The sequence below is a fragment of the Rhinopithecus bieti genome, unplaced genomic scaffold (assembly GCF_001698545.2).
Source record: "Rhinopithecus bieti isolate Rb0 unplaced genomic scaffold, ASM169854v2 scaffold_38691, whole genome shotgun sequence".
In the NCBI taxonomy this organism is placed as follows: domain Eukaryota; kingdom Metazoa; phylum Chordata; class Mammalia; order Primates; family Cercopithecidae; genus Rhinopithecus; species Rhinopithecus bieti.
The window spans coordinates 1,674,461-1,701,214 of record NW_016816690.1 but is presented as its reverse complement, the minus strand read 5'-3'; the positions used below and the strand labels follow the sequence as shown (position 1 = coordinate 1,701,214).

The window sequence follows — 26,754 nt, the reverse complement described above, 5'->3', positions numbered from 1 at the left end:
CCCATAACCACTAAAAGAAAAGCCCAAGTTGCCTTTCATACTGCAAATGAACACTGCGCCTTCCCTTCTCCAACAAGCCCCCTTTCATTGGCGGCAATCCCAGACCTGATCACTCAGGACCAGACCTGGGAGTTCCCTTTCCCTTTCCCCAGTTCCCATCAGTTTCTGGAACTTCCCTCCTCTTCTTTCCCCAATTCACAATCTAAGTTCAAACTGTCTTGCCTGGCTGGCCTCCCAGCCATCTCCTGAGGCATTCTAAGCCCCTCCCTTCTCTCATAAGCTTCAACAGCTCCTCAGCCTGTATCTTGCCCTGACACTCAAGGCCCTCCCATTGCCCTTGCCACATGTCTCAGGCTTCAGCCAAACCTGGCTGTCTTCTGTGTCCCTAAACACCCTCACCTTCCTGCCTCTATGTCCCTGCCCACGTTGTTCCCTCCATCTAAATGTCAAACCTGCAGTGCCACCTCCCCTAGGAAGCCTCCTAAATGTCCAGCTAAGAATGATTGTGCCCTTGCCTCCCAGGTCACTTATGTCTTTTCATTGGTGCTTTTTACTTCTTGCCCTGGAAATTGGTGACCTCTGTGCTTTCTCCTTTCCCTCTTTCCTGGAAATGTGAGTTCTTTGAGGGCACAGTCCCTGTTTAATTCAGCTCTGTACACCTGTGGTGCCTTCCTCTAGTAGATGCTCAGTAAGTGCAGGTTGGATGAATGCCACTAAGGTGCGTGGCCATTTTCTGGCTTCCTTATGAAGAGCAAATGAAAGTGGCAGACAGCAATAGAGAGCAGGGAGGAGACCCCACCTCACTTCTCTGCTCGGCACTGAGCCCTTTCCACCTGGGGACACTCACCGATGCAGACGGGCTCCTTTGAATCCCAGAAGGGCTGGGTGGCATTGAGACAGGTGAGACGCCTGGCGCCCTTCAGCTGATAGCCAGTGGCACAATGGAAGCGGGCACTACCCCCTGGGTGGAGGCTGGTGACAGTCACATCTCCATAAGCTGGGCGATGGGGAAAGTGGCAGCTCAGGAGATAGGCTGCAAACAGAGAACGGGCGACACTGTGTACGTGTGCAGGGTGGGGGCGGGAGCTAGGCCTTTGGTGGGGGGAGGTCTGCCTCAGTCTGCCTGGAGGTGTCATTTGGGGCCAGAGGAAGCACTAGGAGTTCCAAAACGACTCCAATCTCCTCCCTAGAAGGTGTCAATGATATTTCCGGCAGCCTGGGCTGGTTCGCGGAGCAGACACAGAGCTGGAAATTAGAAGGGTTGGGTTCTAGCTCAAACTTTGTGACACTTTAGGCAGGTTATTTAATCTTTTTGTGTGTGTTTCCTCATTTGTTAAATGAGGTTTAAAATCCCAGCCCACCCACAGGGTTACAGTGAGAATAAATGGGATAGTATTTTATCTAGCTTGGTATCCCTGGTACCCAGCTGATAATATATCTTCAGGATATGCTTATTGAATGACTCGAGACATGAAAGCACTCGAAATAGTGAAAAACCTATACTGATGTAAAGTGTTGATACTGTTTTTCCTTTAGGGAATAAATATGAATTGCAGCAGCAAAGACTGAAGTCAGACGGTAAAGGCTTTCCCAGTATTCACTGAGAAATGCTAAAAAGCTTGATTCCAATGGCTGTGGACTTCTTTTAAAAACAGAATGGCAGCCGGGCCGGTGTCTCATGCCTGTAATTGCAGCACTTTGGGAGGCTGAGGCAGGTGAATCACCTGAGGTCGGGAGTTCGAGACCAGCCTGACCAACATGGATAAACCCCGTCTCTACTGAAAATGCAAAATTAGCAGGACATGCTGGCACATGCCTGTAATCCCAGCTACTTGGGAGGCTGAGGCAGGAGAATTGCTTGAACCGGAGGTGGAGGTTGTGGTGAGCTGAGATTGTGCCATTACGTTCCAGCCTGGGCAACGAGAGCAAAACTCCATCTCAAAACAAACAGCCGGGAGCAGTGGCTCAAGCCTGTAATCCCAGCACTTTGGGAGGCCAAGGTGGGCGAATCACCTGAGGTCAGGAGTTCGAGACCAGCCTGGCCAACATGAAGAAATCCCATCTCTACTAAAAATACAAAAATTAGCCGGGCGTGATGGCAGGAGTCTGTAATCCCAGCTACACGGGAGGCTGAGGCAGGAGAATCGCTTGAACCCTGCAGGCAGAGGTTGCAGTGAGCCGCGGTCGTGCCATTGTGCTCCAGCCTGGGCGACAAGGGCGAGACTTCGTCTCAAAAAAACAAACTTACAAACAAACAAAATCCAGAATGGTGGTAGGCTGGGGCAAGGTGGGAGGGTTGCTTAAGGCCAGGAGTTTAAGACCAGCCTGGGCAACATAGTGCGGTATCCCCATCTCTATAAAATTTTTTTAAAAAATAGCCAGGCATGGTGATGTGTACCTGTAGTCTTAGCTACTCAGGAGGCTGAAGTGGGATTGCTTGAGCCTAGGAGTTTAAGGCTGCAGTGAACTATGATTGCACCACTGCGCTCCAGCCTAGGTGACAGAGTGCATCCCTGTTTCGAAAAACAACATCAAACAAGAAAAAGATGGGGACGAGGGTAGGGAGGCAGTGCACTGCCTTCATTGAAGTTGCAGGAAGAACAAGTTGCCCTGGGAAACCTGGTCGCTTTGGAATTGTCATACCAAATTTGACCAAATGGTGGCAGCAAATCCTACAAAACAACCTGGCATATCCAGATCCTGGGGTCAAGCTGGGGTGGTAGCTAAAAGGCTCAACCCCATGCAGTGGCTCACTCCTGTAATCCCAGCACTTTGGGAGGCTGAGGCGGACGGATGGCCCGAGGTCAGGAGTTCAAGACCAGCGTGGCCAACATGGCAAAACCCCATCTCTACTAAAAAAAATACAAAAATATTAGCTGGGCACGGTGGCAGGAGCCTCGGGAGGCTGAGGCAGGAGAATCGCTCGCACCTGGGAGGCAGAGGTTGCAGTGAGTCGATATCGTGCCACTGTACTCCAGCCTGGGCGACAGAGTGAGACTCCATGTCTCAAAAAATAAATAAAATAAAATAAAATAAAATAAAATAAAATAAAAGTGAAGATCTGGCTGGGCGCAGTGGCTCACACCTGTAATCCCAGCACTTTGGGAGGCCAAGGTGTGTGGATCACAAAGTCAGGAGTTCAAGACCAGCCTGGCCAACATGGTAAAACCCCATCTCTACTGAAAATGCAAAAAAAATTGATCTGGTCATGGCGGCACCTGCCTGTAGTCCCAGTTATTTGGGAGGCTGAGGCAGGAGAATTGCTTGAACCCAGGAGGCAGAGGTTGCAGTAAGTGGAGATTGTGCTACTGCGCTCCAGCCTGGGTGACAGAGCGAGACTCTTTCTCAAAAAAAAGTGAATATCCTGGCTTGCGTCTGAGAGGTGAGAGCAAAGGCCTGGAGGGGTCAAGGAGAGGCAAGAGGCTTGTGCTACAGAGCCTGATAACCCTTGGGGTGGTCAGAAAAGTGAGGATTGTCTAGAGTGAAGAACTTGGGTCTTGGGGTAGGGGGCAGCACCACTGATGGTACCAAGTAAATGGGAGGAGAGGTCCATGCAAGGCCTCGGTTCCTGGGTGCCTTTGTGTGAATAGAAAAATGGGACCTCTTTCCTCCCCCCATTAAAAGAAAAGAAAAGTGGCTGTCTCTAGGCAGACCAGGGTCCATAAATTTGAGTTTTATGACTTTTACCTGTCCTGTTACTATATCTGTGAAAGTGGGAGGAGAATTCCTCCTCTTCTGTCTCTCACGGGGCTCTGGAAAGAATGGTCAGTAAGTGGCTAGTTGTGCTTGGCAGGCAGTACAGGGCAGTGCTCAGCAGGTGGGCTGTGGGTCAGACTGCCTGGGTTTGAATGCAGGCTTCTTCCCTACATGCTGTGCCACCGTGGGCAAGTTACCTAAATTCTCTCTGCCTCAGTTGCCTCATTTATCCACCCGTTTTCAGTATTACATCCAAGGTTGTGGAGGTTACGTGAGAAGACATATGTGCAGTTCCTGAACAAATGCCTAAGACATCAGCCTGCTGTTATTGTTTGTAATCTTGATTAATAATAGCACCTCACATCTGTATGTACCTTCCAGATTCTAAAATGCCTCCACACTCTTCTTTCTTTTTTTTTTTTTTTTTTTTTTTTTTTTGAGACGGAGTCTCGCTCTGTCGCCTGGGCTGGAGTGCAGTGGCCGGATCTCAGCTCACTGCAAGCTCCGCCTCCCGGGTTTGCGCCATTCTCCTGCCTCAGCCTCCCGAGTAGCTGGGACTACAGGCGCCCGCCACCTCGCCCGGCTAGTTTTTTGTATATTTTAGTAGAGACGGGGTTTCACCGTGTTAGCCAGGATGGTCTCGATCTCCTGACCTCGTGATCCGCCCGTCTCGGCCTCCCAAAGTGCTGGGATTACAGGCTTGAGCCACCGCGCCCGGCCTCTTCTTTCTTGATGTCTACAATATGCTTGGGAGGAAGGCAGGCAAGGTAGGGGCTATTAGCCCATTTTCAGATGAAGAGAACAGGTTCAGAGAGACCCTGTGTCCTCATCACACAGCAAGGAAGCGCTAGACCAGGAACCTGAAGCTCCTGGGCTCTGGAGCCTTCTTGCTTTCCACCACCACCCCACCTGCGTCCCCATTTGAAGTAGAAACTTGGGTTCAGGAGTCAGAGAAATCTGAGAGTAACAGACAAGCCTGCTCTGGGTGGTTGTCCAGGGCAGCCACTCACAGTGACCTGGAGAGAGATCCCAGGCCAGGATGGGATGGGGAAAGGGGTGGGGGGCACCACGCCCAGAGTGGGGGAGGTTAAGAGGTTAACTGACGCCTAATGGGGTCTAGACCATGAGCCCGACTCAGGCCCAGCATTTCCCCCTACATCTTCCCCTTTGAGTTCTTATCACAACTCTAGTAAGGGAGGGCCCTCATTTCACAGATGAGGAAACTGGCCTGGAATGGGGTGAGGGTAGGAGGCTGGGGGCAGACAATGAAGCCCCCAGACTCCATAGTAGTTAAAGTACCACTTCCCAGGATAAGCTTCCTCCTGTTGCCATGACAACCGTTCCCTGGGAGCCTGCACCACTGCAATCTGTTGAGTTATTTTCTCACTGGAGTCTTTCTGGAGCCAAGTCCAGTGCCAGGAATGCTGGGGATGGAGGAGGGGAATGTCTGTCAGGGCCGTCTGCCTCCCCACCCTGCCTGAGGCTGTGGGAAGGGAGTTGGAACTTGGTCCTGCGATGAGGCCCTTGTGAGGGCTCATCCTTGGGACCTCCAACATCAGCTTGGACAGCTCCAGCACAGGTGTGGGTACTAGGCCCCTCACCCCCTCTTCTGGCACCCTCTTTCTCTAGCCCACAGAGATTGGCGTGTGAGCACACGTTCCTCCTGTTCCCATCTCTGGGATCAGGGCTAATTACAGCCTATAATTAGGGGAATTACACTCATTAAGGCAAGAGCTGATCATTGACAAAAACTGGGCTGACGAGGGAGGGCTTCTGGGAGCTGAGAAGGAGGCAGGACCAGGCCAGCTCTCCCAATCCTTCCTTGGAGGTTGCTCCCCTTGCTGGGCCTCCAGCTCACTGCCATTCGGCCACCTTTGTCTGGCCCGACAGAGAGGAGGTCCAGAGTTTTACGCAAAGGAATTTGCAGCAAGAGAGAAGGTTACCATGGCGTGAAATTATGCCTGCTGCCAGGGAGGATTGATGAGCCATTAGGGAGGCTAGCTGGGCCGCCTAGACGTTTCACCCTTGCCTCAGCTGGGCCCTTGCCTCTGCCAAGCCACTCTACAGCCCCATCCACTTACAGGCTCCCTGCTGCTATGCCAGACTGCTCCCTTAGTTTGGGTGGAGGGCTGAAGGTGGGGTGAGTGCTCCTTGGGTGGGGTTCCAAGCAGCCCCATCTCCAGAGTGCTGGCTCTTCTGCCTGGCTGTGGTCCCCTGCAGGGCCACAGAAGTGGTCCATGACAATGCAAGACAATCCCGTGATTGTTCACACCAATTATTTCCCTATTAGTTCTCCCTAGTCTCAACTAGTTAACCCATGCAAAGGATCAAGCTGACTTTGTGCTCGGAGAGGGGGATGGGTAGGAGGGACACAACTGAGAGAGCTTCGAAGTCCTGAGCCCCTTTTCCTCCATTTCCCATCCTGCCAGTCATGTAATACTGGTTTCCTTAATGGAGCATGTGCTAAGCACTTGACGTGTACCATTTTGCTTAATCCTAACCATGACTTTGTGGGGTAGGTGTTTTGGTTTCATATTACAGCAGAAGGGTCAGAGAGGTCAAATGACCTGTCCAAGGTCAGTAGCCAGTGAGGAGATTCGAACACAGGTCTGCCCATTGCCTGAGTGTGTGATTTTTTTCATTACATCGTGCTGCTCCCTTATTTCCAGAGGTGTTCTGAGCTGATTGGGGCATGGGCCAGGTCAAGGTGGGTGAGGCAGTTCAGGAAGGGCAGTCTGGCAGCTAAGACCTCCAGATGGTCATTGTCAAATCCCTTTGACCTTCACCCTCTTGCATAGGGGGAGGGCTTCTATTGTTATTGCCTGTTTAAGTGTCTGCCTCCTCTTGAAAAAGAACTCCTTGAGGACAAGGACGTTTTGGTGCATCCTGACATTGCCAGTGTCCAGCACAAGCCTGGCAAAGAGCAGGTGCCTAGGAAAAGTTTGCTGAATGAATGAATGACGGACAATGGGCACACCTGGAGGCTGCCTGATCCTGAGTCAAGACCAGCTCTCTGCAGAGTGGTGGGTGGAAGAGAGAAGATCCTGGAGGTTTCAGATGTGCGATATTTACCTCCAATTGTCCAGAGCTTCACTGGACACTTGTGCTATGTGTCACTAGCCCCTCCCTGCTTCTTCCCTCTAGGATGTAATTGCAAAGAGACCCGTCTCTCCTGCAAGGAGGGCAGTGAGTCTGGGCTGGTTCCGCCTTCAGCTACCCAGGCCTTACCTTGGTAATGGAAATGGAAGGTGCCAGGGCCAGCCGGTGGCGGGAGGCTCTGGAACCTCAGGGCCGCTTGGTGGGTGGGGCTGCGGATGACTTGACCCCGCAGCAAGAAAGACTGGTTGGCCAGGGGCAGTGGGTCAGGCCCCCCCAGGCCCTCCACAGTCACCGTCTCCCCTTCCCGGAGGCTGATATTCTGGACCTGCCGGTGGAGTAAAGAGAGGAAAGCAAAGCAGTCAGGCTTCTTCCTGCTGCCTGGATCCTGCCGCCCTCAGGATCCTGCAGGCCCCGGACAGATCAATCCTCAATGCCCCTTGAGCATCGGAGCCCCCAGCCCCTGAGCCGGGCACTTCAGCAGTGCAGGAGGAGCTCATCTCAGTGTGAGACAGGACCAAAAGTTCAGATATATTAAGTAAATTATCCAAGGTCACATAGAGATTCTTAGAAGAACTGGGATTTGTAAACACATCTTTCTGTCTCCAGAGCTTTGCAGATACACCAGCTGCTTCCTGTCCTTCCCCTCCCTGGGCTCTGTTTTCTCATCTGTAAAGTAGGGATGGGGGAGGTGTATTGAACCAGATGGTGTCCGATGCCCTGGTCAGCAATATGAGGTCTTTTTTTTTTTTTTTTTTTGAGACAGAGTCTCGCTCTGTCTCCCGGGCTGGAGTGCAGTGGCCAGATCTCAGCTCACTGCAAGCACCGCCTCCTGGGTTTACGCCATTCTCCTGCCTCAGCCTCCGGAGTAGCTGGGACTACAGGCGCCCGCCACCTCGCCCGGCTAGTTTTTTGTATTTTTTAGTAGAGACGGGGTTTCACAGTGTTAGCCAGGATGGTCTCGATCTCCTGACCTCGTGATCCGCCCGTCTCAGCCTCCCAAAGTGCTGGGATTACAGGCTTGAGCCACCGCGCCCGGCCTGCAGTATGAGGTCTTAAGTGTCAGATCCACGTGCCCAGCTTCCCCTGGACATCCCTGTTGGATGCCTCACACCCAGCCTGCCTCATGCTAGGTGACTGTCTTCCCCCAGCCAGCAGTTCCCCTGGGAATGATCTTGCTATCTCCCTGGGTGTCCAAATCAGAAAATGGCATCTTGCCTCCTCCCTCATACCCAATCAGTCATTCAGTCCTGTCAACTGGATCTCAAATCTATTCATTACTCTTCATCCCCACTGCCACTTTCCCAGCTCATCGCCATTACTGCGCACCTACATCACTGCAGCAGCCTCCTGGCCAGCCTTCCTGCCTGTAGGGCTTAATCCACTCCTCCCTCTACAGCAGTATTTTCTGAACACAGCCAGTTAACAGTCTTAGATCTGTTGCTGATCATGGTGCTTCCTTGTTTAAGGCCTCCAGTGGCTCCCCATTGAGTCCATGAAGCCCATAATATGTAGTCCAAACTCAATCCTTGCTTAGCCCTCAAGGCCCTGCCCAACTTGGCCCCTGCTGACTGTCAGCTGGGCTTACACCACGCCCCTCCACATGTCAGTCGTGATTCTCTCTCTCTTTTTTCTGAGCCTCTTTCTCGGATCCTTTCCCCTGGCTGTCACAGGCTCCTCTGCTACCATGCTGATCTTCAGGCCCTCAGTCCCTTGAGCATCTTTCTGGGCTCCATGCCTCCACTCAGGCAAACAAGGACTGGACAAGGACAGACTCTGCCCAAAGGGAAATTAGCAGCATGGCTTGAGAGAAGGAACACTGGATTGACTGGGAGCCCAGAGATGTGGGACCTCATCCTAACCATGTGATCTTGGACAAATAAGCTGCTATTTGAACTTCGGTTTCCTCATTTTATAAAACGAACTAGTGGAGTTCTCTGCTACTTAAAACGTGGTTCCTGGACTAGCAGCATCAGCCTCACCTGGGAACTTGTAAGAAATGCAGAATCTTGGCTGGGCGCTGTGGCCCACGCCTGTAATCCCAGCACTTTGGGAGGCCGAGGCGGGCAGCTCACCTGAGGTTGGGATTTCAAGACCAGCCTGACCAACGTGGAGAAACCCCATCTCTACTAAAAATACAAAAATTAGCCGGGCGTGGTGGCACATGCCTGTAATCCCAGCTACTCGAGCAGCTGAGGCAGGAGAATTGCTTGAACCTGGGAGGCGGAGGTTGTAGTGAGCCGAGATCGTGCCATTGCACTCCAGCCTGGATAACAAAAGCGAAACCCCGTTTCCAAAAAAGAAAAAGAAAAAGAAATGCAGAATCTCAGACTCCACCTCAGACCCACTAAAGCATGCTCTGCATTGTAACAGGATCCTCAGGCAACTCAGAAGCACTGATCTACATGGGCTCAAGTTTTCTACCACGTTGCTCTGAAGCAGGGTCTTCAAGGGTTGACCAGCTGGTTAAGTGGCATCAGTGAGTCACCAAATCCTTCCCAATCTTATTTCCCAAATACTCCAGTGGGTTCTTCTTCTCTATCCTTTTGTTACTGTCCTGGCCCTAATTACCTCCTGCCCATTATTTTTCACTTGAGAATGGCTTTCTGTCTGTCTCACACTTCCCATCCCCAACTCATCTCCTGCTGATTTCAGATTGCTCAGAGGACACGGTCCAAACTGCCCAGCTCACATTTGGTGCCAGTGTCTCTGCAGCCCTCATGAATGTGCACTGCAGCCACAGACCACCCCTCACTTCCGCCCTCTGGGCATCCACATTTGGGACTCTGTGGGGCCGTGCCTTCCCTTCTTCCTCTCCTGATGAAGCTGGTCATCTTTTCAGATCTCAGGGCCACATCCTCTGCGTCCCAGCCTAGGCCAGGCAGTCTTTCTGTTTCAGACTCTTCCCACTGGCCCCTGCCCATCTTGCTGTTAAAGCCCAGGGTGGCATGTTGGGTCACAATGCCCTCTTCGCTGGCCAGTCTCAACAAAGATGTGTGGAGAGAGTAAATGTGTGGGCTGCTGGAGGAACATTCCCCATCAGATACCTGTGAGCTGAGAAGCATAGAGGATGCCAAACCCAGCCACGTCTAAGGAGATGGCTGCTGCGAGGCTCAGGGCCCCTCAGACTGGGTGCTGAGAGGAGATGTGTCCTGGGGACTTCAGAAGGGGCAGCTGGGCAGGGAGAGGTCCCTACCCCTGCCTGAGAGGAAAGACCTGGTGGGTCTTTGGGCTGAAGAGAAGGCTCAAGGCAGGGTGCTGGAGGCCGAGGCATCTCCTCTCTGTGAGAAACTCCCCACCCAGGCACATTTGGGCGGAGGCTGCCTGACCATCTGCTGGGGACATTCCTCAGGGAATTCCTGCAGCAGGCGGAGGCTGGATGAGGTCCCTTCAAACTTGGAGATTCTGTGATTCTAGAGTTGGGAAAACAAGACTCACACACGTGGAATCTGTAATTATCGAGAGATGCCAGGCAGCATATAATTCCGCCTTAAGTGGCACCGAATGCAGGCAGCAGGAATCCTCGGGGGGAAGAGCGAAGGGCTTAGAGGCTCAGGGAAAGCGTCTGAAGCAGGTGGGTCTCAGAGCGCCTTGAAGAGAGGAGCACTGGGAGAAGGAGGAAGGGAGGACGCTCACTACAGGGAAATTACCACGAAAGCAAAGGCAGAGAAGTATTACTAGAAATTAATTTGGATTTTCTTCCTTGTTCCCTGTGTACCTCTGGCTTGACCTCTAGCTTCTTGCTCCTCATCTTGCTGCTTTGGGGGACCAGAGAGAAGCTGTAGTGACAGAGTAACAACAATTGCCATCATAGAGTGTGTCAAACCTTGTAGTAGGTGCTTTTCATCCTCACCACAGTTCTATAAGATAGGTGGTAAAATACCCACAAGTAAACAGAAGCACAGAGAGGTTAAGGAACTTGCAAAAGATCACATAGGGGTTAAGCAGTCTTGCCTTGCTGAGACAAGGCAGCTCTCTATCCTCCCAACTTCATGGGGGCATCTTCTGTAGAAATAGACATCTAGACTTTTTTTTTTTTTTTTTTTTTTTGAGATGGAGTCTCGCTCTGTCGCCCAGGCTGGAGTGCAGTGGCCGGATCTCAGCTCACTGCAAGCTCCACCTCCCAGGTTTAGGCCGTTCTCCTGCCTCAGCCTCCTGAGTAGCTGGGACTACAGGCGCCCGCCACTTCGCCCGGCTAGTTTTTTGTATTCTTTAGTAGAGACGGGCTTTCACCGTGTTAGCCAGGATGGTCTCGATCTGCTGACCTCGTGATCCGCCCATCTCAGCCTCCCAGAGTGCTGGGATTACAGGCTTGAGCCACCGCGCCTGGCCTGACATCTAGACATCTTTTTTCTCAAGCTCCAGCCCCGCCAGGTTTAGCAAGGAGATGGGTCTTGGCTTGGCCTGGCTTTTTTAAGATGTTGGGGTTTGAGTTCCCACCAACCACCCTTGCTCCTAGCAGTCTGTAAAGCTGGGAAAACTGAGACTGAGACCTCTGGCCCCTTCTGTTCTGGGGGAGGCATGGCCTTTTCAAGCTGGCCTGGCTCCCAGCCCAGCTTGGTGGTGAGGGTTGGGATGAGAGTGTGGAATGAAGTGGCTCCTATCCAGAAGGCTCCCTGTTCTTAGTCAGAGGCTGTCTGTGCAGCTCTGGTCCCCTGGGTTTCAAGCACCCTCTTGCGGGTCTGCTGCAGTGGCTGGAATGTAATTTGTCACTTGTTTGAGGGCCAGGCTGACAGGGGCCAGACAGGGCTGGGTGTCAGACAGGAGGGGTGATGAAGTCTTGATGCAATTTGCAGGCATCTGTAGAGCCTGGGAGACAGATTGAAATGTCAGCTCTGTTCATGAGGGCTGTCTTCCATACCCATAGCCAGTGATAGGAGGGGACCTGGGGGCCAGGCAGGGGGAAGACAGAAGCAGAGGGAGCTGAGGACAATTCCTACAGGACCCTGGGCTGTCTAACACTGCCCTGCTTCCAGCAGACCATGGGGTCAGCTCAAGGAAGAAATATAGCCACTTTGAGCCATTTGAGGTCCAGCAGACCCTTTCCAGGATGGGAGGTGGGAAGGATTCAGGTTGTCTTCTGCCATCCCCTAGATCAACAGCCTGATCTGGCCTGTCTGTCCCCACAGAAGCTGTCAGTCAGGCCTCCAGCACGTGCCCTAATGGCGTAACCCACAGGTGAGATGGCACTATGATTTTTGTACACATTTGCACCAGTACAACCCAGCATAGGCAGATGAGCTCTAAGATGACTCTTGTGTGCGATCCCCACCCCCAGATGCTGGCTACAGGTCTCCTAGTCTCTCTTGGTCACCATCACCTGTGTGTACTCAGACACAGACCCACTTATGCGCACACAGCCCCCTCAAACGTGTCCTAGCATGTGCAGGCCCTCACACACCTGTGCTCCCTCACAGCAACCATAGGATGATCACGATTTTCCCATAAGAACCTTCACAGTTTTCACATCCATTATGTCTTCAGCTCTCATAAAGCCTCAATAAAGAAGGCAGGGCAGGCTGTTTTCCTGCACTTTATAAATAAGGGAACCTTGTAATCAGAGATTTTGAGAGATCCTCTTTGGTCACACAGCGAGTCCAAGACAAAGCCAGGACTCTAGGCCAGGACTCCTGATTCCTGGTCCAGTGCCCTGTCTTGTGTGCTTGGCAATCCCAGGCCCTCCCCAGAACTGGGAGAATTCCAAGTGGGCGTCCTCCAGAATCAGGCAGGGCTGACTTGGAAAGGGCATCTGGGGCAGATCCTGACAGGTACCCGTCTCCACCTGGGCCTTCCACTTTGGATTTGCCTTGTGCCACAGACAGGCCTATCTCCTGGGTCAAGGGAAGAACAGGGGCTTTTGAGTCTTGGATTGAATCCTGGCTCCATCACTGACCAGCTGAGGGGCCTTAGGCAAGTCATATGACCTCTCCGAGCCCCAGTTTTGCCTGTGAAATGGGGATAGTTTACCTACTTCATGGGTTTGTAAGGATTTGGTTAGATCCTGCCAGGAAGGGTTTTAGCACATAGGGGCACAGTGGTAGCAGTCATCTTTCCATTTAATGGGGAGATGTGGGCCACACCCTAGTAAAACCTTGGCATTTGCAGCAGAAATGATAGCTGGCTATGAACTTACTTTACCCTCAGGTCTGCCAGGGCTCTGCCTGGGAGGCACTGTACCTTGGAGCCACCCTTTCTGTGGCCCAGGCTCTGCAGCTGCCAGGAAGCAAGCAGCAGAGCCAAGAACCTGAGGTGCCCCTGCTCAGTCAGGCCTATGAGGGAGCTTGCTGACCCCAGAGAAGGAGCTACACTCAAAGGGACTGGCTAGGAGGAGCCAGGTGCATCATATGATTCAATCTCCTCTTGTAGAGAGGTAAACTGAGGCCCAGAGAAGGCCAGGGGTTTAGCTCACAGAGAGGTGGGCCGCAGAGCCAACACTGAAACCCCAGTCTTACAAGACAGACTCTGTGCCCTTCTGAATTGGCATTTATCCAGAAAACCTTATGGCGTAATGTCTGTTTTAGGGATGAGGAGAGTAGCCAAAATCCATGGGGCTAGACCTGCCTGCGCCCTGTCATCCCTTTTGGATGAGCCTGCCTAGAGCCAGGAAATATAAAGTTGCCCAGAAATTTCACCCAACTGACCCCCTACCCGATACCCACATCAGGCCTGGTCCTGACCCGGCTTAGAAGGGCAGAGTATTCTGCTATCAAACTATCAGTTGGCCTGGGATGGGTGAGCTGTGTGCCAGTAGAGCCACCTGGGGCATGAGGGCAGGGACTGTGGGCAGCTGTACCCAGGCTCCAGATGGTACAGAGAGCAGCCAAGCCAAGATGGAGGCTGGCAGTGGGAAGGCTCTTGGAATGCCAAGTGCAGACAGAGGCAGGCGCCAGGCCCGGAAAGGCCTGGAGCCCTCAGGGGGACACTGACTGCCTGGGGAGGGGCTGGGACCCATATGGGCCATGAGGCTCATGCCCACCCATCCTGAAGGAGCTTCTCTGGACCTCTCAAGAAAGAGCCTAGCCCAGTGCCTGATCCCCAGATGAAGCAGGCAAGCCTCATTGGAGCACAGAGGGCCTGACCTGGCCTCCTCCCTATGGATGGCTCAGACCTTCGGCCTTAGAGGGCATCAATAACTGCAGCACCATCAGAGGAGGTGGGAGGCAGGAGATGAAGCAGGTTATGAGAAGCTGTGGTCCAAGCCATAGAGAGTAGGGCTTTTAGGGATTCTGGTACCCCGAGGCTGGTCCTCCAAAAAAAAAAAGGGAATTGAGAAGGTCTTGCTCAAGGCCCCAGACTTTAGGCAAGGGCTGTGGTCTCATGCTAGGGGCCCAGTATGGTGTTTGGCTGCTTTGCTCAGGGGTGTGATTTGTGAGTCGCTAAGACAGTCCTCTCCTCCATGGCTCCTGTCACTCTCCTTGTCCAGACTTTGTCCCATCTATCTGCCCTCAGTGATCCCAGTGAATTCATAGAGTGGCGGGTGGGGAATTCTCCATGACGGAGGGAAGCCACAGGCAGTCCCTTCTCCCCAAGCCTGAGAAGCCATGGGGAGCTCTGTAGGCCTTCCAGCTGCCCACCCATCCTGCCCCCAGTGTCCAGCATGTCCTGACCCAACTGTCAGCCTGGGCAGAAGGACGCTGCTCTTGGGCTGAGCCTCTGGCAGGAGTGTGATCCGGAAGCCCTTACGCTTACCCTCTGCCCCTACACAACAAAGCCACCTTTCCAAAACAGCCAGGGCACCCTTCAAGGGCCAGGCCTGCCGCACCTGCTGCTGCCCAGGCCAGACTTGGTTGCTGGCTTCTCATCCTACAGATCTCAGGCCAGGTGTCATCACCTCCAGGAAGTCTTCTCTGACCCCCAGGCTGGTGGAGTGTGCCCATCCTGTGCTTCCCATCCCCATTCCCGCCAGCACTGGGCATTCCATGGTCATTGTTCTTTCTTCCCTACTAATCGTGAAGGTCTGTGTCCCCAGTGCCCAGCGCAGAGCGTGGCGCGGAGCAAATTCTCAATGTATATTTGTGGAACAAATCCACTCAACAAAACTCATTAGTTAGTGATTAACTGACTGACTTTTGGCAAATCCCTTTTCTTGCCTGGGCCTCAGTTTTTCCAACTCTCCAGTGGGTATTGGTGTGTAGTGTAGAAATTCTTCAGCTCCCAAGTGGCCTGGGTGGGGGTGGAGGTTGCCAGAACTAGCCCTGGAAGAAGAACCTTAAATCCTGCTTAGTTCTGGCTGATTCTGTCTCTTGCTCCTTCCCCAAATTCGGTGCTGACCCAGCTCTGGCCACCCTGTGCCCGCCACCCCTCTATGGCTTCAGACTATCTCAGGCCATCTGGGCCGACAGTGTCCCCAAGGACCCTGCCTCCATGGTACCGAGGTGGAGGGTGGGGCCAGCATCTGCCACATTTCCTGACAACAATCCAGGGCTGTGGCAGGTCTTCGTCTCAAGGTTGCCTGGTAACGGCTTTTGCATTCTGATAAAAGAAAAAAAATGTGGCAGCACCAGACAACAGACACGGGGTTTGTGTGAGGGGGTGGGCCTCCAGCGTGGGGCTTGTGCCTGGGCCAGAGAGGGGGCAGGCAGAGCCAGCATCTTGCCCCATTGTGGAGGGTACCAGGGCTGGGTTCAGCCTTGTCCAGTGGGCTTCAGTAGGGGTGGTAGTCCTTGAGAGGCAGATAGAGCCTCCCAGGCCTTCAGGGTGGCACTCAGCCTGGCACCTGCCCCCTCCATCCCCTTTCCCACACTTGCAGCTGGTGCCTTCCACCCAGTGAGCCACAGCCGGTGCCACCTCTCATTAGGTGATGATTTTACATTAATTACCTTAATTAAGCAGTGCTGAGTGCTAATGGCTTGAGAGGGGGGTGGCTGTTCCTAATTACCCTCCCAGTCAGCCCAGAGTGAGGGGCACAGGGCTTGGCAGAGTAGGAGGAAACGGTTGTAGGAAGAAGGGGAGGGGCCCAACAGGGGTAGGAGAGGGTCCCCCTGACAGGGTCTGATTCAGAGACCTGGACCTGACATCCTGAGAGGGGAGGGCTGGAGGCATTGCCCCAGGACAGGTCTAGACGACTCCAGGCCCCAGTCCAGGGACATGCAGGAATTGGAATGGGCGGGAAGCAGAACAGAAGGCAGGGAGCAGGGAGCAGGACACACTTCTCAGCGCCCTGCCAGATTCCCTCAACCGGGCTAAATGCCTCTCTTGCCCACCCCTGCTCAGTCTCCAAGATTCAAGTCAAATGTCACCACATCCCTTCCTTCCTCCATTCCTTTGTCCAGTCATTCAGTCAGTGCATGGAGTGCCCATTCTGGGCTCTTCACTACAAGGCACCCCTCAAGGAGCTCACAGTAGCTGGGGAGGTGGATGGCTATAAATAGATGGATGGAAGGCAGACTGCTAAGAACTAAGATGAGGGATGCCCCAGGCTTTGGGGATCTGAGGGAATTCCCAGAGAGGGTGATGCCAGGGTCGAGTCCTAAGGGAAGGCATCGTGGGATGACTCTTCCAGGCAGAGGGACCAGCATGTGCAGTTGGGACTTGGGAAAGAAGGGTTGGCCCATTCAGTTAGCTGCAAGCTATTTAGTGCAAAGTAGGGGTAAAGAACAAGGGAAGGAGTGGCTAGGGGTGGACCCAGAGATTTAGGTGTCCTTAGAGAGGTGTAGGGGGCAGGATTGATTTGAGAAAAATGACTGCGGTAGAGGTGGAGATGGGTAGAGTAGGGAGCAAGAGTGGGCGGGGGGACCAGTGAGGCAGCTACTGCATCATCAAGGGAGGGATGGTGAGGACTAAACCACGTGTGGTTGCAGGGACGGAGGGAGAGAAGCAGACAGATTTAGAGGGGAGTGTCATGGTGACAGAATTTTGGGATGAATTGATGGGACTGGGGGAAGAGGGACAGGGAAGGGCCAAGGTGACCCCATGTTGCACATCCAGGGACACCATCCACATTGCACTGTGGTGGTTCTGCTCCAGGTTTCTGACCTGGACAGGAGTGGCTCTGGGGGAACAAAAGGAAGATTTGGGTTTGTGGAGGTTGAGGAGCCTGTGGGACATCTGTGAGGACCTGCAGCCTCAGGCCTTGGGATTAAGAGAAAGTCTTAATTCTAATGGAGGGATGAGATAGCCCAGGGAGGCTGGGGACAGGAGGCTGGGCTGTAGATCTGACTTTCTTATCAGCTGATCACCTCTCTAATGGTATGGTCAGGTCTGTCTTCCCCCACCTCTGCATCCCAGAGGCCAGCACAGGACCTGACCCAGAGGAACTGCTCAGAGAGCATTTGCTAAATGAATGAATGAGTGAGGCTCCATGACTCTCTCAGGCCCAATAAGGCAGCCCTGTGTTCTCTGCTTAGCCCATAGATTCAGACGTAGGGTTTATACTCACCCAATCCCCTGCCCATCCAAGGCTAGAGCCCCCTCCCGCAGCCCCTCTAGGCCTAGGCCATTGCCAAGCACACAGGACAGAATCCAACCATGTTTTAGGCCCATCTCCCAGCCCTGGCCTTAGGCAACCCCCAACAATTGATGCTCCTAAGCATCCCCACATCCTCTCATAGCATGTGCCTCTCTGAAGAAAGAGAATACAACAGGCCCAGCTTTGCCCTTGCCAGATCCAGATCACTCACCTTGATTTCCACACCATAGCCAGGGTAGACAGAGATGTAGAAGAAGCAGTCCAGGCCAACATCAGGGGGTGAGCTGAGGTCTGTAGGGGAGTCCAGAGAGCCCTCTGGGCCTGAGAAATTCCAGCTACAGGGGCCTGGGAGGCAGGAGGAGACACAAAGCTAGTGCCATCTCTGGTGAAGTGGTCCAACTAAGGCTGAACCGTGTGTGTGTGTGTGTGTGTGTGTGTATGAAGTGAACACCACCTCTTGTGATGTCTAGTCTCCTGTTGAAGGAAGGGGAACACCTTTTATTGGGTACCTACCATGTGCAATCTTATCTCAGTTCTCACAGTGACTCAGTGAGGTTTGTTTTTGTTTTCTTTTTTTTTTTTTTTTTGAGATGGAGTTTCATTCTTGTTGCCCAGACTGGAGTGTAATGGCATGATCTCAGCTCACTGCAACCTCTGCCTCCTGGGTTCAAGCTATTCTCCTGCTCAGGTTCCCGAGTAGCTAGGATTATAGGCATATGCCACCATGCCTGGCTAATTTTTTGTATATATTTTTTTTGAGACAGAGTCTCGCTCAGTCGCCCAGGCTGGAGTGCAGTGACGCAATCTTGGCTCACTGCAAGCTCCGCCTTCTGGGTTCACACCATTCTCCTGCCTCAGCCTCCCGAGTAGCTGGGACTACAGGCGCCCGCCACCACACCCAGCTAATTTTTTGTATTTTTTGGTAAAGACAGGGTTTCACCGTGTTAGCCAGGATGGTCTCCATATCCTGACCTCATGATCCACCCACCTCGGCCTCCTGAAGTGCTGGGATTACAGGCGTGAGCCACCATGCTTGGCCGAGGTTTGTTTTCTTATTGCCATTTTACAGATGAGGCTTAGAGATGAGATGTTAAATAGAATTCCTAGGGTCATGTTATAGGTGGAAGAATCAAGATTTTTTCTTTTTTGAGACAGAGTCTTGCGCTGTTGCCCAGGCTGGAATGCAATGGTGCAATCTCGGCTCACTGCAACTTCTGCCTCCCAGGTTTGACTGATTCTCCTGCCTCAGCCTCCCGAGTAGCTGGGACTACAGGTGCCTGCCACCGTGCCCAGCTAATTTTTGTATTTTTAGTAAAGATGGGATTTTGCCATGTTGGCCAGGATGGTCTTGAACTCCAGACCTCAGATGATTCACTGACCTTAGCCTCCCAAAGTGCTGGGATTACAAGCATGAGCCACTGCACCTGGCCAAAGAAACAGGATTTGAGCTCAGGACTATCTGGGTCCAAACCACATGCCTCCTGTAGGCTGGCCCTTGGTGCCAAAGGGCAGGGCAGGCTGGCACAGTGTCAGAGACAGGCTTTTAGGGGCCCCGCAGCCTCCCTCATCCCCATTTCCACATCTGCAAGCCAGCAGGGAGCTGACCTGGTGTCTGGACTGTGGTGATGGTGGTGGTGATGATGGTGGTGGTGGTGGTGGTCTCCTCATCATCTCCTGAAGCTGTGGAGGAGGCGATGGTCCCCTGGATCCCAATCCCTGCGCCCTGGGGCACAACCTCTGGAACCCATGGCCTTCCCATGTCTCCAGGACCCTCTTGGGTTGGTGTCCAGGCTCTGCTGGGGGGTGTAGTGCTGGGTCTCTCCCCTGGGCCTAGGGTGGGCACTGCCATGCTGGGCCCTGGAGGTAGGGGAGCTGTGATTCGAAGCACAGGGGGCTCTGACTGCAGACTCCAGGGTCCCTCTTTGGACTGCGGCTGGGTGGGTACCGCAGCCGTGGCTGGAGTGGGGCTGGTAAAGACAGGGCGGCTGTCCTGGTTGGCTAGGCGGGGAAGGGGACTTGGGGTGAAGGGTGTAGGTGGGTCAGGCTGGAAGGGCAGTGCTGGTCGCAGCTCCTCATCTCCCTTCTCCAGCCCCTCTTGTAGGAATTCCTCAAGCAGCGGGTGGTGGTTGAGCAGCTTCAAGGTGGGGGCTGTTGTGACAAAGTGGACGCCTCGTTCTGGCTGCTCAGGTGTGGGGGCTGCTGTCAGCTCGCCATCTGTCTCCTCGATGCCTGGGGCTTGTCCTTTCCCCATGGTTGGGGCCTCTGAAGAGCGTCCTGGAATAATAAGGGATGGTCAGAGGTTCTCCCCCTGCTCCAGAGAGCAGCATCACGCCCAGCTTGAGTAGTTGTTGGGGGGCAGCTCTCTTTGGACAGAGAGCCCCGAGGAGCATGCTCACTGCTGAGAATCACGGAACTACAGAATTTATGAGCTGGAAGTGAGGCGCTATTACATACTTCAAGGGTGGCACATGAGACACTCTTTCTCCTCCAGCACCAGAGGTAGACATTTCTCACCCATCTATGCATCATTTCCTACTGTTCTCAGGTTCAGCCTCAAAATCCTCCTCAACACAGCACTCCACCAGGTCACACCTGACACCTCAGACTGACGTGACAAATATTTGCCATCCCTAATGAAAAGTAGAGACCTTATTTTACTAATGAGGAAATAGGCCAGAGAAAGGAAGTGACTTGCTCAAAGTCACACGACCAGTTGAATTGAGATGAAAACCTTAAGCGAGCATAAGTGTGTCTCCCACCACAGTGTCTTTCCTGCCTGAGATGATAGGGCATTCAAGTTCATTTCCCGTTCTCAGTGAACCTGCTAGTCATTAGCCTCAGGAAATGCGTCACATATTTGGGATTTTATTTTAGATTTCCTCATGGTTGCATGACTTCTTTTTTCGTTTGGGTTGGTTTTGAGATAGGGTCTTGCTCTGTGGCCCGGGCTGCAATGCAGTGGTGCAATCATGGCTCCACTGCAGCCTCAACCTCCCAGGTTCAAGCGATCCTCCCACCTCAGCCACACTCCCAACGCTCCCACTTCTAGTAGCTGGGACTACAGGTGCTTGCCACCACGCCTGGCTAATTTTTAGAATTTTTGTAGAGATGGGGGTCTCACTATGTTGTCTGGGCTGGTCTCAAACTCCTGGGCTCAAGCAATCCTCCCACCTCAGCCTCCTAGGGATTACAGGCATAAGCCACCGCACCTGGCCATGGGTGCATGACTTCTTTGTTAGGGGCTCAGTAGTTTCTCTCAGTTCTCAGGAAATCATTTCTTTTGTACTCTTTTCTGTTTTTATGGTCCATAAAGCATGGTCCATAAGCTACTGCTCTTTATGGTCCATAAAGAGCAGTAATATGAGTAGAGTGGGAAGAGCCAAGTTCTGGAGCTAGTCAGACATAACTTCAAATCCCAGATCCACTACTCTAGAGCTGTGTGCCCTCAGGCAAATCACCCAAACTCTCTGAACCTTAGTTTTCGCATCTGTAAAATTGGATTTCCTTTTTAGGAATGACTGAGATAATATTACATCCCTTCTCTATTTGATATGTCCCCCTGAGTTCCCTTAATCTTTCTGGTGACACTAGTCAGGTTCCATCTAGGGCAGGGTCAAAACAGAGAAAGGAAAATGTAGAATGGAAATCTAGTATGCTACCCACCCACCCCCTAATCCATGGCAGGCATTGCTGATCAATTTTGGTTATTTCTTGCTAAGGCCACATGGGCCTTAGCAACTTCCTTCTCACAATGTTATCCAGGCAGCCACTACCAATCAATGAGATTGGCTCTGGGGGATGAAACTTATTTGCTATCTCTGGTCCGAGGTACAGATTGCTCTGCTATTGATTATGTTGACTTATTCAACCACATAGCGGGAGAGATGATGCATATTCTGCTTGTGGCCCACTCGGCTCCCCAGATCCTTAACTGCCAAGAAAAGGTCAATGAATGCTGGCTCCAGATTCAGCTCATACAGAATTTTGCCAGCTCTGAGAAGCCTGGGAGGATATTTCTGATCCTTACAGCTCTCAAAATGGCTGCATGAGGACTTGAAGGGAAACACAGCCGGGGTGAGATCACAGAGTTTGCAAGGAGAAGGTCGCTTCCTCCGCACGTCTGATGGTGGGGCTGTCATTCCACAGGCTCACACCCACTCCATGGATTGGCAGGCGTGAGGAAGCAGCAGATGGCCTACGTTCTGTTCAGGAGACCATAGCAGCTCTGATGTGTCAGACAAATGGGAGGAGGGAGGAAATTGGGTGGGGGAGGTGGGTACAGGTTGGAGGGCTCTCCATTCTTCTGGGTCAGAGGAGCTTGGGCACCCCCCAGCCCTGAGAAACCAGGACCAACCGCTATTTCCTGAGATGCCCACTAAAGCAGCCCATCTGTATCTTGGCATTGTATGCCAGGCACTGACAACGCCATCCAATCTAGATGTCCAGCCAGGCCCATACCCCCCAGAGCAGATGGTCCACCAGTGCCTGTCTTTCATCTGAATTAGTTATGGAAGGTCCAGGCAGTGCCTGTGACATGCCAGAACAGGGCTCCTCTTTTTGCCCACCCCCCAGATGTCACACAGGCTTTGCCAGGTAAGCTGAGACTGATTCTAGCATGGCACAAGGAAGGGGTGCTTTTCTAATCACATAGATTGGAGCTCCCTAGAGCCAGGCATTGTTTATGTGGCCCCTTTCCAGAGTATCCAACAAGAGATATGGCCCTTGGCTCTCAAAGTAGGTACCTGTGGGACTCTTCCCTGGGAGAGGGAGTGCACAGAGATCCTCTAATTCAGGAAGTGACCAAGGCAGGCACAGCTCTTCCTGCTGGCTGCCAGGTGGGTGCTGAGCAATGGAGCAGCACTAATGGGCACCTCCCGTCACTGTTGTGCTATCTGGGATCGAGATAGCATATCAAACAAGCAAATTGATTCCAAAATCAGCTGCCATTTGGTCCCAGCAGGTGCCACCCGCTGTCAGAGAGGATAAGATAACCTCTGGGAGACAAGCCATTTCTGGGGAGAGGGCATCTCCAGACCCCCTGGTTGACTCTGTTGGAGGCCTGAGGTCCTGTGACCTGTCTCCTACTTTCCCAGGATTGTGGCCAGGGGATAGGGGCTTCTTTCCGCCTGGGCTGACTGAATTCAGGGGTGCAGGGACTGACAAAAGGAGCGTATGATACAGGGGACAGCAGAAGAAGGTGTCAGGGGCTCCGATGCCCAGTCTCATCAGGCACTACTGTGTCAGGCCCTTCCCAGACTTTGTATCATTTAATGGATGCTGCGCCTCTGGGAGATGGGAATTTTATTTCCACTTTACAAAGACCTGAAGCCTAGAGAGGTGAGACAAGGACTCACCTGAAGTCTCGCAGTGATGCAGCTGGGATTTAAACCTACGTTGATCTGGCTTCAAAGCCCTAGGTCTTTCCACGCACCCACCTGCCTCATGGGAGGGAGAGACTGGAGCTCCACAGCAGAGAACACTCCAGCCAGCTGAAGAAACTAAGTCCAGGGAGAGGTAAGGACTTGTCAAAGATCTCACGCCATTTAGAAGTCTGGGGCCAGAACTTCTGGCATGGGGACTTGGGTTGGGCCCTGGTTGAGCAGGCCCTCCGGAAGCCTTCTGGCTGGGACCCAGGGAAGTCCCCACCCCATGCCTGAAGCACATCTGAGCCACGAACCCAAACCGGAGACCCAACAACACTGCTGTGCCAGGGCACAGAGCCACACAGACCTGGGTTCAAGTGTCAGTTCTGCCACTTAAAAGTCATGTGAGCCTGGCAAGTTGCCTCTCAGAGCCTTCACCTCCTTTGCTATATAATGGGTACTTTGCAAGGATTTTGTGGGAATCTGCGTGCCCTGAATAGCAGAGTTCTGAAGGCTGAGGGAGAAGGCCACAGTCAGAGGTTGGGCAGCCCCTGTCGAGGGAACACTGAGGCAGGCTTCTAGGGTAGGAAGGGGCTGGCCCCTGGCAGGTAGGGGTCCCTCCTCTCTGGGGGACTACCCATGTTCCATGTTGGGTGGCAGCATGTGTGACCCTGAGGATATATCAAAGACCTCATCCATAAAACAAGGATAATACTGCACCATGCAAAGGGTGGCCACCTTCAAGGCCCTGCATGTCCGTGGGGGACACAGCGGTGGGTGGCAGCAAGATTGTCCCCCGTGATCCCCACTTGCCAGGCCCACCTGGTGCGAGAACACAGGATGTCCTCCCCTCCCGCAGGGCCTGGGGCTGTATTCTCCAAGTGGGCTGGGTCCGGGAAACACCCCTCCCCTCCCCGCACGCCATCCCGGGTGGAGACAGCCCAGGAACTTCCCGGCGCCTGCAGCCCCCAGACCCGGCATGGCCCCGCCGCCGCCTGGGCCCTCCCCCCGCATTAGCTCTTAAGCTATGCAAATAGACATCGGAGGGAGCCCTGTTTAAAGTATTTAGACGAAATGAAAAAAGGCTTTCATCGGCACTAATGAGCCATTCAGGATGCCTCCCCGGTGGATTCTCTCCCGCTCCCGCCTCCCTGCCCGCACCGCCCCGCTACGGCCCCTCTTGGGATTGGAGGCCCCTTCCCCCCAACCCCAGCCTGAGACTCCTTGAGAGGACTGCTTACCCCGCCCCAATTCCCAGGGCCCAGCTGGGTGAGGGTGGAGCGGAGGCCCCATGCGCTCCACCCCCGCCAGATCTGGATCGGGATGGGGGGTGGGGCCCAGCCTGTGTTTAGGGGAAGCCTTAAGGACTGGGGCCTCTTCTAGCGTCCAGCTAGGTAGGTGTTATGGCCTCTGTCTTATAGATGGGGAAACCGAGGCTCAGTGAGGCCCAGGAGCTTGCCCAGGTTCACAGTGATGGTGTGCGGTGGATCTGGAGTCATTACACAGTGCCCAGCCTGGAGGAACCACCGTACCAGGCAGTGGTGCCACCTCAGGGCCAGCTGGCCTGCCCCTGCAGCGCTGCTGTTTCTGCAGATCTTTCTGTACCGGTCAGCCAGAAAACCTTGGGTTCCAATCCCAAATCGATGCAACACTAGCTGTGTGACCCGGGCGGGGGCTGCCCACTCAAGCCTCTGTCTGCTCATCTGTGGAGTGAAGACATACTGGGTTTGCGGAGGGCTCATCTATGGACAGACATATACTGTCACCCACTGTAGCCTCTGGAAGGGCAGGCGGCACTGCCTGTCACTCTGGCAGCCCCTGAAGAGGTGCCAGCTATTCCCCAAGCCTCTGGCCCCTCCGAGGTGGGCAGGCACAGGAGCCAAAGTTCTGGGACAAGTTCAGGTCTGATCTCCGGCTCGTGGCAGCACCAACTGTCAGCTTCGGGGGAGGGGATGACAGTGTGTGGGTGCAAGTGGGAACCTGAGGGACAGGGCGGGCAGGGGGCCCACTTCTCTGGGTTCCAGAGGTTAAGCTGGCCCAGCACGGGGAGAATGAGAATTTAATGGGATCCATTTATTATCCCATAAAAGTTAATGAGTTTATTCTGGAGGTTCCCTGGCCCCTTTCAAGTTTTAATAGGGGATTAGTGAGGGCCTGGTCCCTGCAGACCCCTATTATCCAAGAACCTGAGGGAGCTGAGAGTGTTTGGGCCCCTCAGAGCCAGAGTCCATCCTTACAGTACAGTTCTACGGGCCCAGCCCTGCCCTCTGTACTGTGAGGCCCCAGCTAGAGGCTGGCAGGGCTATATAGGACCGCTGGGATCTGAGGCCTAGTTCTAGAGGCTGCCAATTCCATGTGCTGCTGAAATAATTACCCCCACAGTGTCCAGCACCTGAGGCAGGTTTGCTGCTGTCCATCTGCCTATATTGACAGGGAGACAGATGAGGAAACTAAGGCCCTGAGCAGGGGTGTGGCTCCTCCAAGGTCACCCAGAAGCTATAGCCGAATGGACACATTCTGTCTCCTGTGGTCTGTAGCCAGGAAACTGGGGCTGGCAAGAGCTGCCATTCACTTACTCTGTGCCCACTGTGTGCTGACCATGCACTCAGTGCCCTCATACCTAATTTCTCATTCTCCCCTTGTTCCAGGAGGTTTGAGACATTATCCCAAGAGATGAAGACACTGGGGCCCGGAATGGTTATGTAACTTGTTCAAGGTCACGCAACTAATGATGGCAGAGCCTGGGACTGGAACCCAAAGCTGGACAGCTCCATAGCTCAGCTGTCTACTGCTCTTGCTGGCTTTCAGCTGTAGCACCTGGGGCCTCCTATCTCCCCACCAAGCTGGACACCACTATCCTAGGGTACTCATGCCAGGAGCCCTGCAGCTTGAATGATGGGGAAGGGTGTTCTGGTCGTGTCCTGGAGGGGCAGTTGTTGGGTTGGACACAGATACACTCAAAAGGACCTTCTCATTTCCAGAACAGGTGCCTTCCCCGTTTTGGCTCCATTTGCTCACGCGATTCTGTCTCCTTGCCATGGCTTCTCTACTCCTTTGCCTCTGCAAACCCTCCCCATCCTTCACAGGTCAGTTCCTATCCTCCTCTGGAGAGCCATCCTTGGCTGGCCCTTCTCTTGACCTCCTGGGGGCACTTCCTGGTAGGCTCCTAACACATGAACAGCTTGTGTCCCCTGGGCAAGGATCCAGCAGTGGGTATCTCTCTTCCCATTTCTCTCCCTGGTGCTAGGCATAGTGAAGGCTGGGCTCAGGGCACACTGTTTCCAAGCCCTGAGTCTGCCTCTCTGCACACTCAGAAGGCACCCTGCTCCCCAAAGTGCCTAGCCCTTGGCCAGCAGGGTGGGCAGGAGCAGGTCCTGCAGGGAGAAGATGGGCAGCCAGCCCTTGGCAGTGCCCCATCACAGCCCCAACTGGCAGTTGATGGGGAGTGTCTGCTGGCACAAGCTGGTGGGTCCCCATTGCCCCAGACTACCCTCTCTTCCCCTGCCACTGATCATCCCCATCACAGCCTCTCACCACCCTCTCTTTCTTGGTCAACCCCTGCAGTCCAGTCAAATTTGGATTGCAAATGAGAATGGGGGCACCTCCTCTTGGCCAGGCTTTAGGTGAGGCAGTGGCTGGTTCCCAGAACCTGAGCCCTTGTAGCCTTTGTGAGCATCTCATCCCTCCCTCACTTATCCAAAAGGAAACCAAGTCCAGAGGGTTTTCCCAGGTCACACAGCAAACTTGGGGCAGGGTTGGGACTCAGGTTGGGGCTGGGACATCTAGCCCAACTACTGGGAACAGTGAACCCTCCAATCTGGAGCTGTCTATTATCTGTGGGCTTGCCTCCAGGGACAGAGAGCCCACTACCTCCTGAGCTGTCCTGGTTGGGGACAGGAGTAACTGTGGGCTTTGGCATCTCCAGAGTTGGGGTCTCATTGTCACATGGAGGGAGCATGGGTGGAGGTAGTGGGCACCAGCTAGGAGTCAGGCCATGCTATCCTCATCCCACCCCTGACAGGCCAGGTCCCCACAGCACAAGTCACTTCCACAACCTGAGTTTCCATATTTTCATCAGTAAAATGGGTCCCTGCCAGTTCTCACATTGCAGGATCTAGTGAACCACGAAGGGCTCTATAAATAAAAATATTGAATGCTGCTGTTTACTGAGTATACATTTACCACATGCCC

The 26,754-nt window shown here is 53.4% G+C and overlaps 1 protein-coding gene and 1 long non-coding RNA gene across 7 annotated transcripts in view; one reads left to right on the top strand and one right to left on the bottom strand.

The window, feature by feature from the left end:
• LOC108517276 (uncharacterized) overlaps window positions 1–1,710 on the top strand; it is a 14,077-nt gene extending 12,367 nt beyond the window's left edge. For all 3 annotated transcript variants that reach the window (XR_001882057.1, XR_001882059.1, XR_001882058.1), the window contains one exon: window positions 1,537–1,710. This is a non-coding gene — a long non-coding RNA (uncharacterized LOC108517276). The remainder of the gene's footprint in view (window positions 1–1,536) is intronic.
• Window positions 1–19,557, bottom strand: part of SEZ6 (seizure related 6 homolog) — a 26,994-nt gene extending 7,437 nt beyond the window's left edge. For 2 of the 4 annotated variants that reach the window (XM_017855074.1, XM_017855075.1), the window contains exons 1-4: window positions 18,806–19,556; window positions 17,412–17,545; window positions 6,925–7,120; window positions 848–1,033 (exon numbers count right to left, since the gene is read on the bottom strand). In XM_017855074.1, coding sequence (XP_017710563.1) covers window positions 848–1,033; window positions 6,925–7,120; window positions 17,412–17,545; window positions 18,806–19,451 — 1,162 coding nt within the window. In that variant the 5' untranslated portion in view covers window positions 19,452–19,556. Of the gene's footprint in view, window positions 1–847; window positions 1,034–6,924; window positions 7,121–9,484; window positions 9,569–17,411; window positions 17,546–18,805 lie in introns of those variants that run through there. The other 2 variants (XM_017855076.1, XM_017855077.1) reach the window with 2 other exon arrangements.
• Window positions 19,558–26,754: the final 7,197 nt, after the last annotated feature.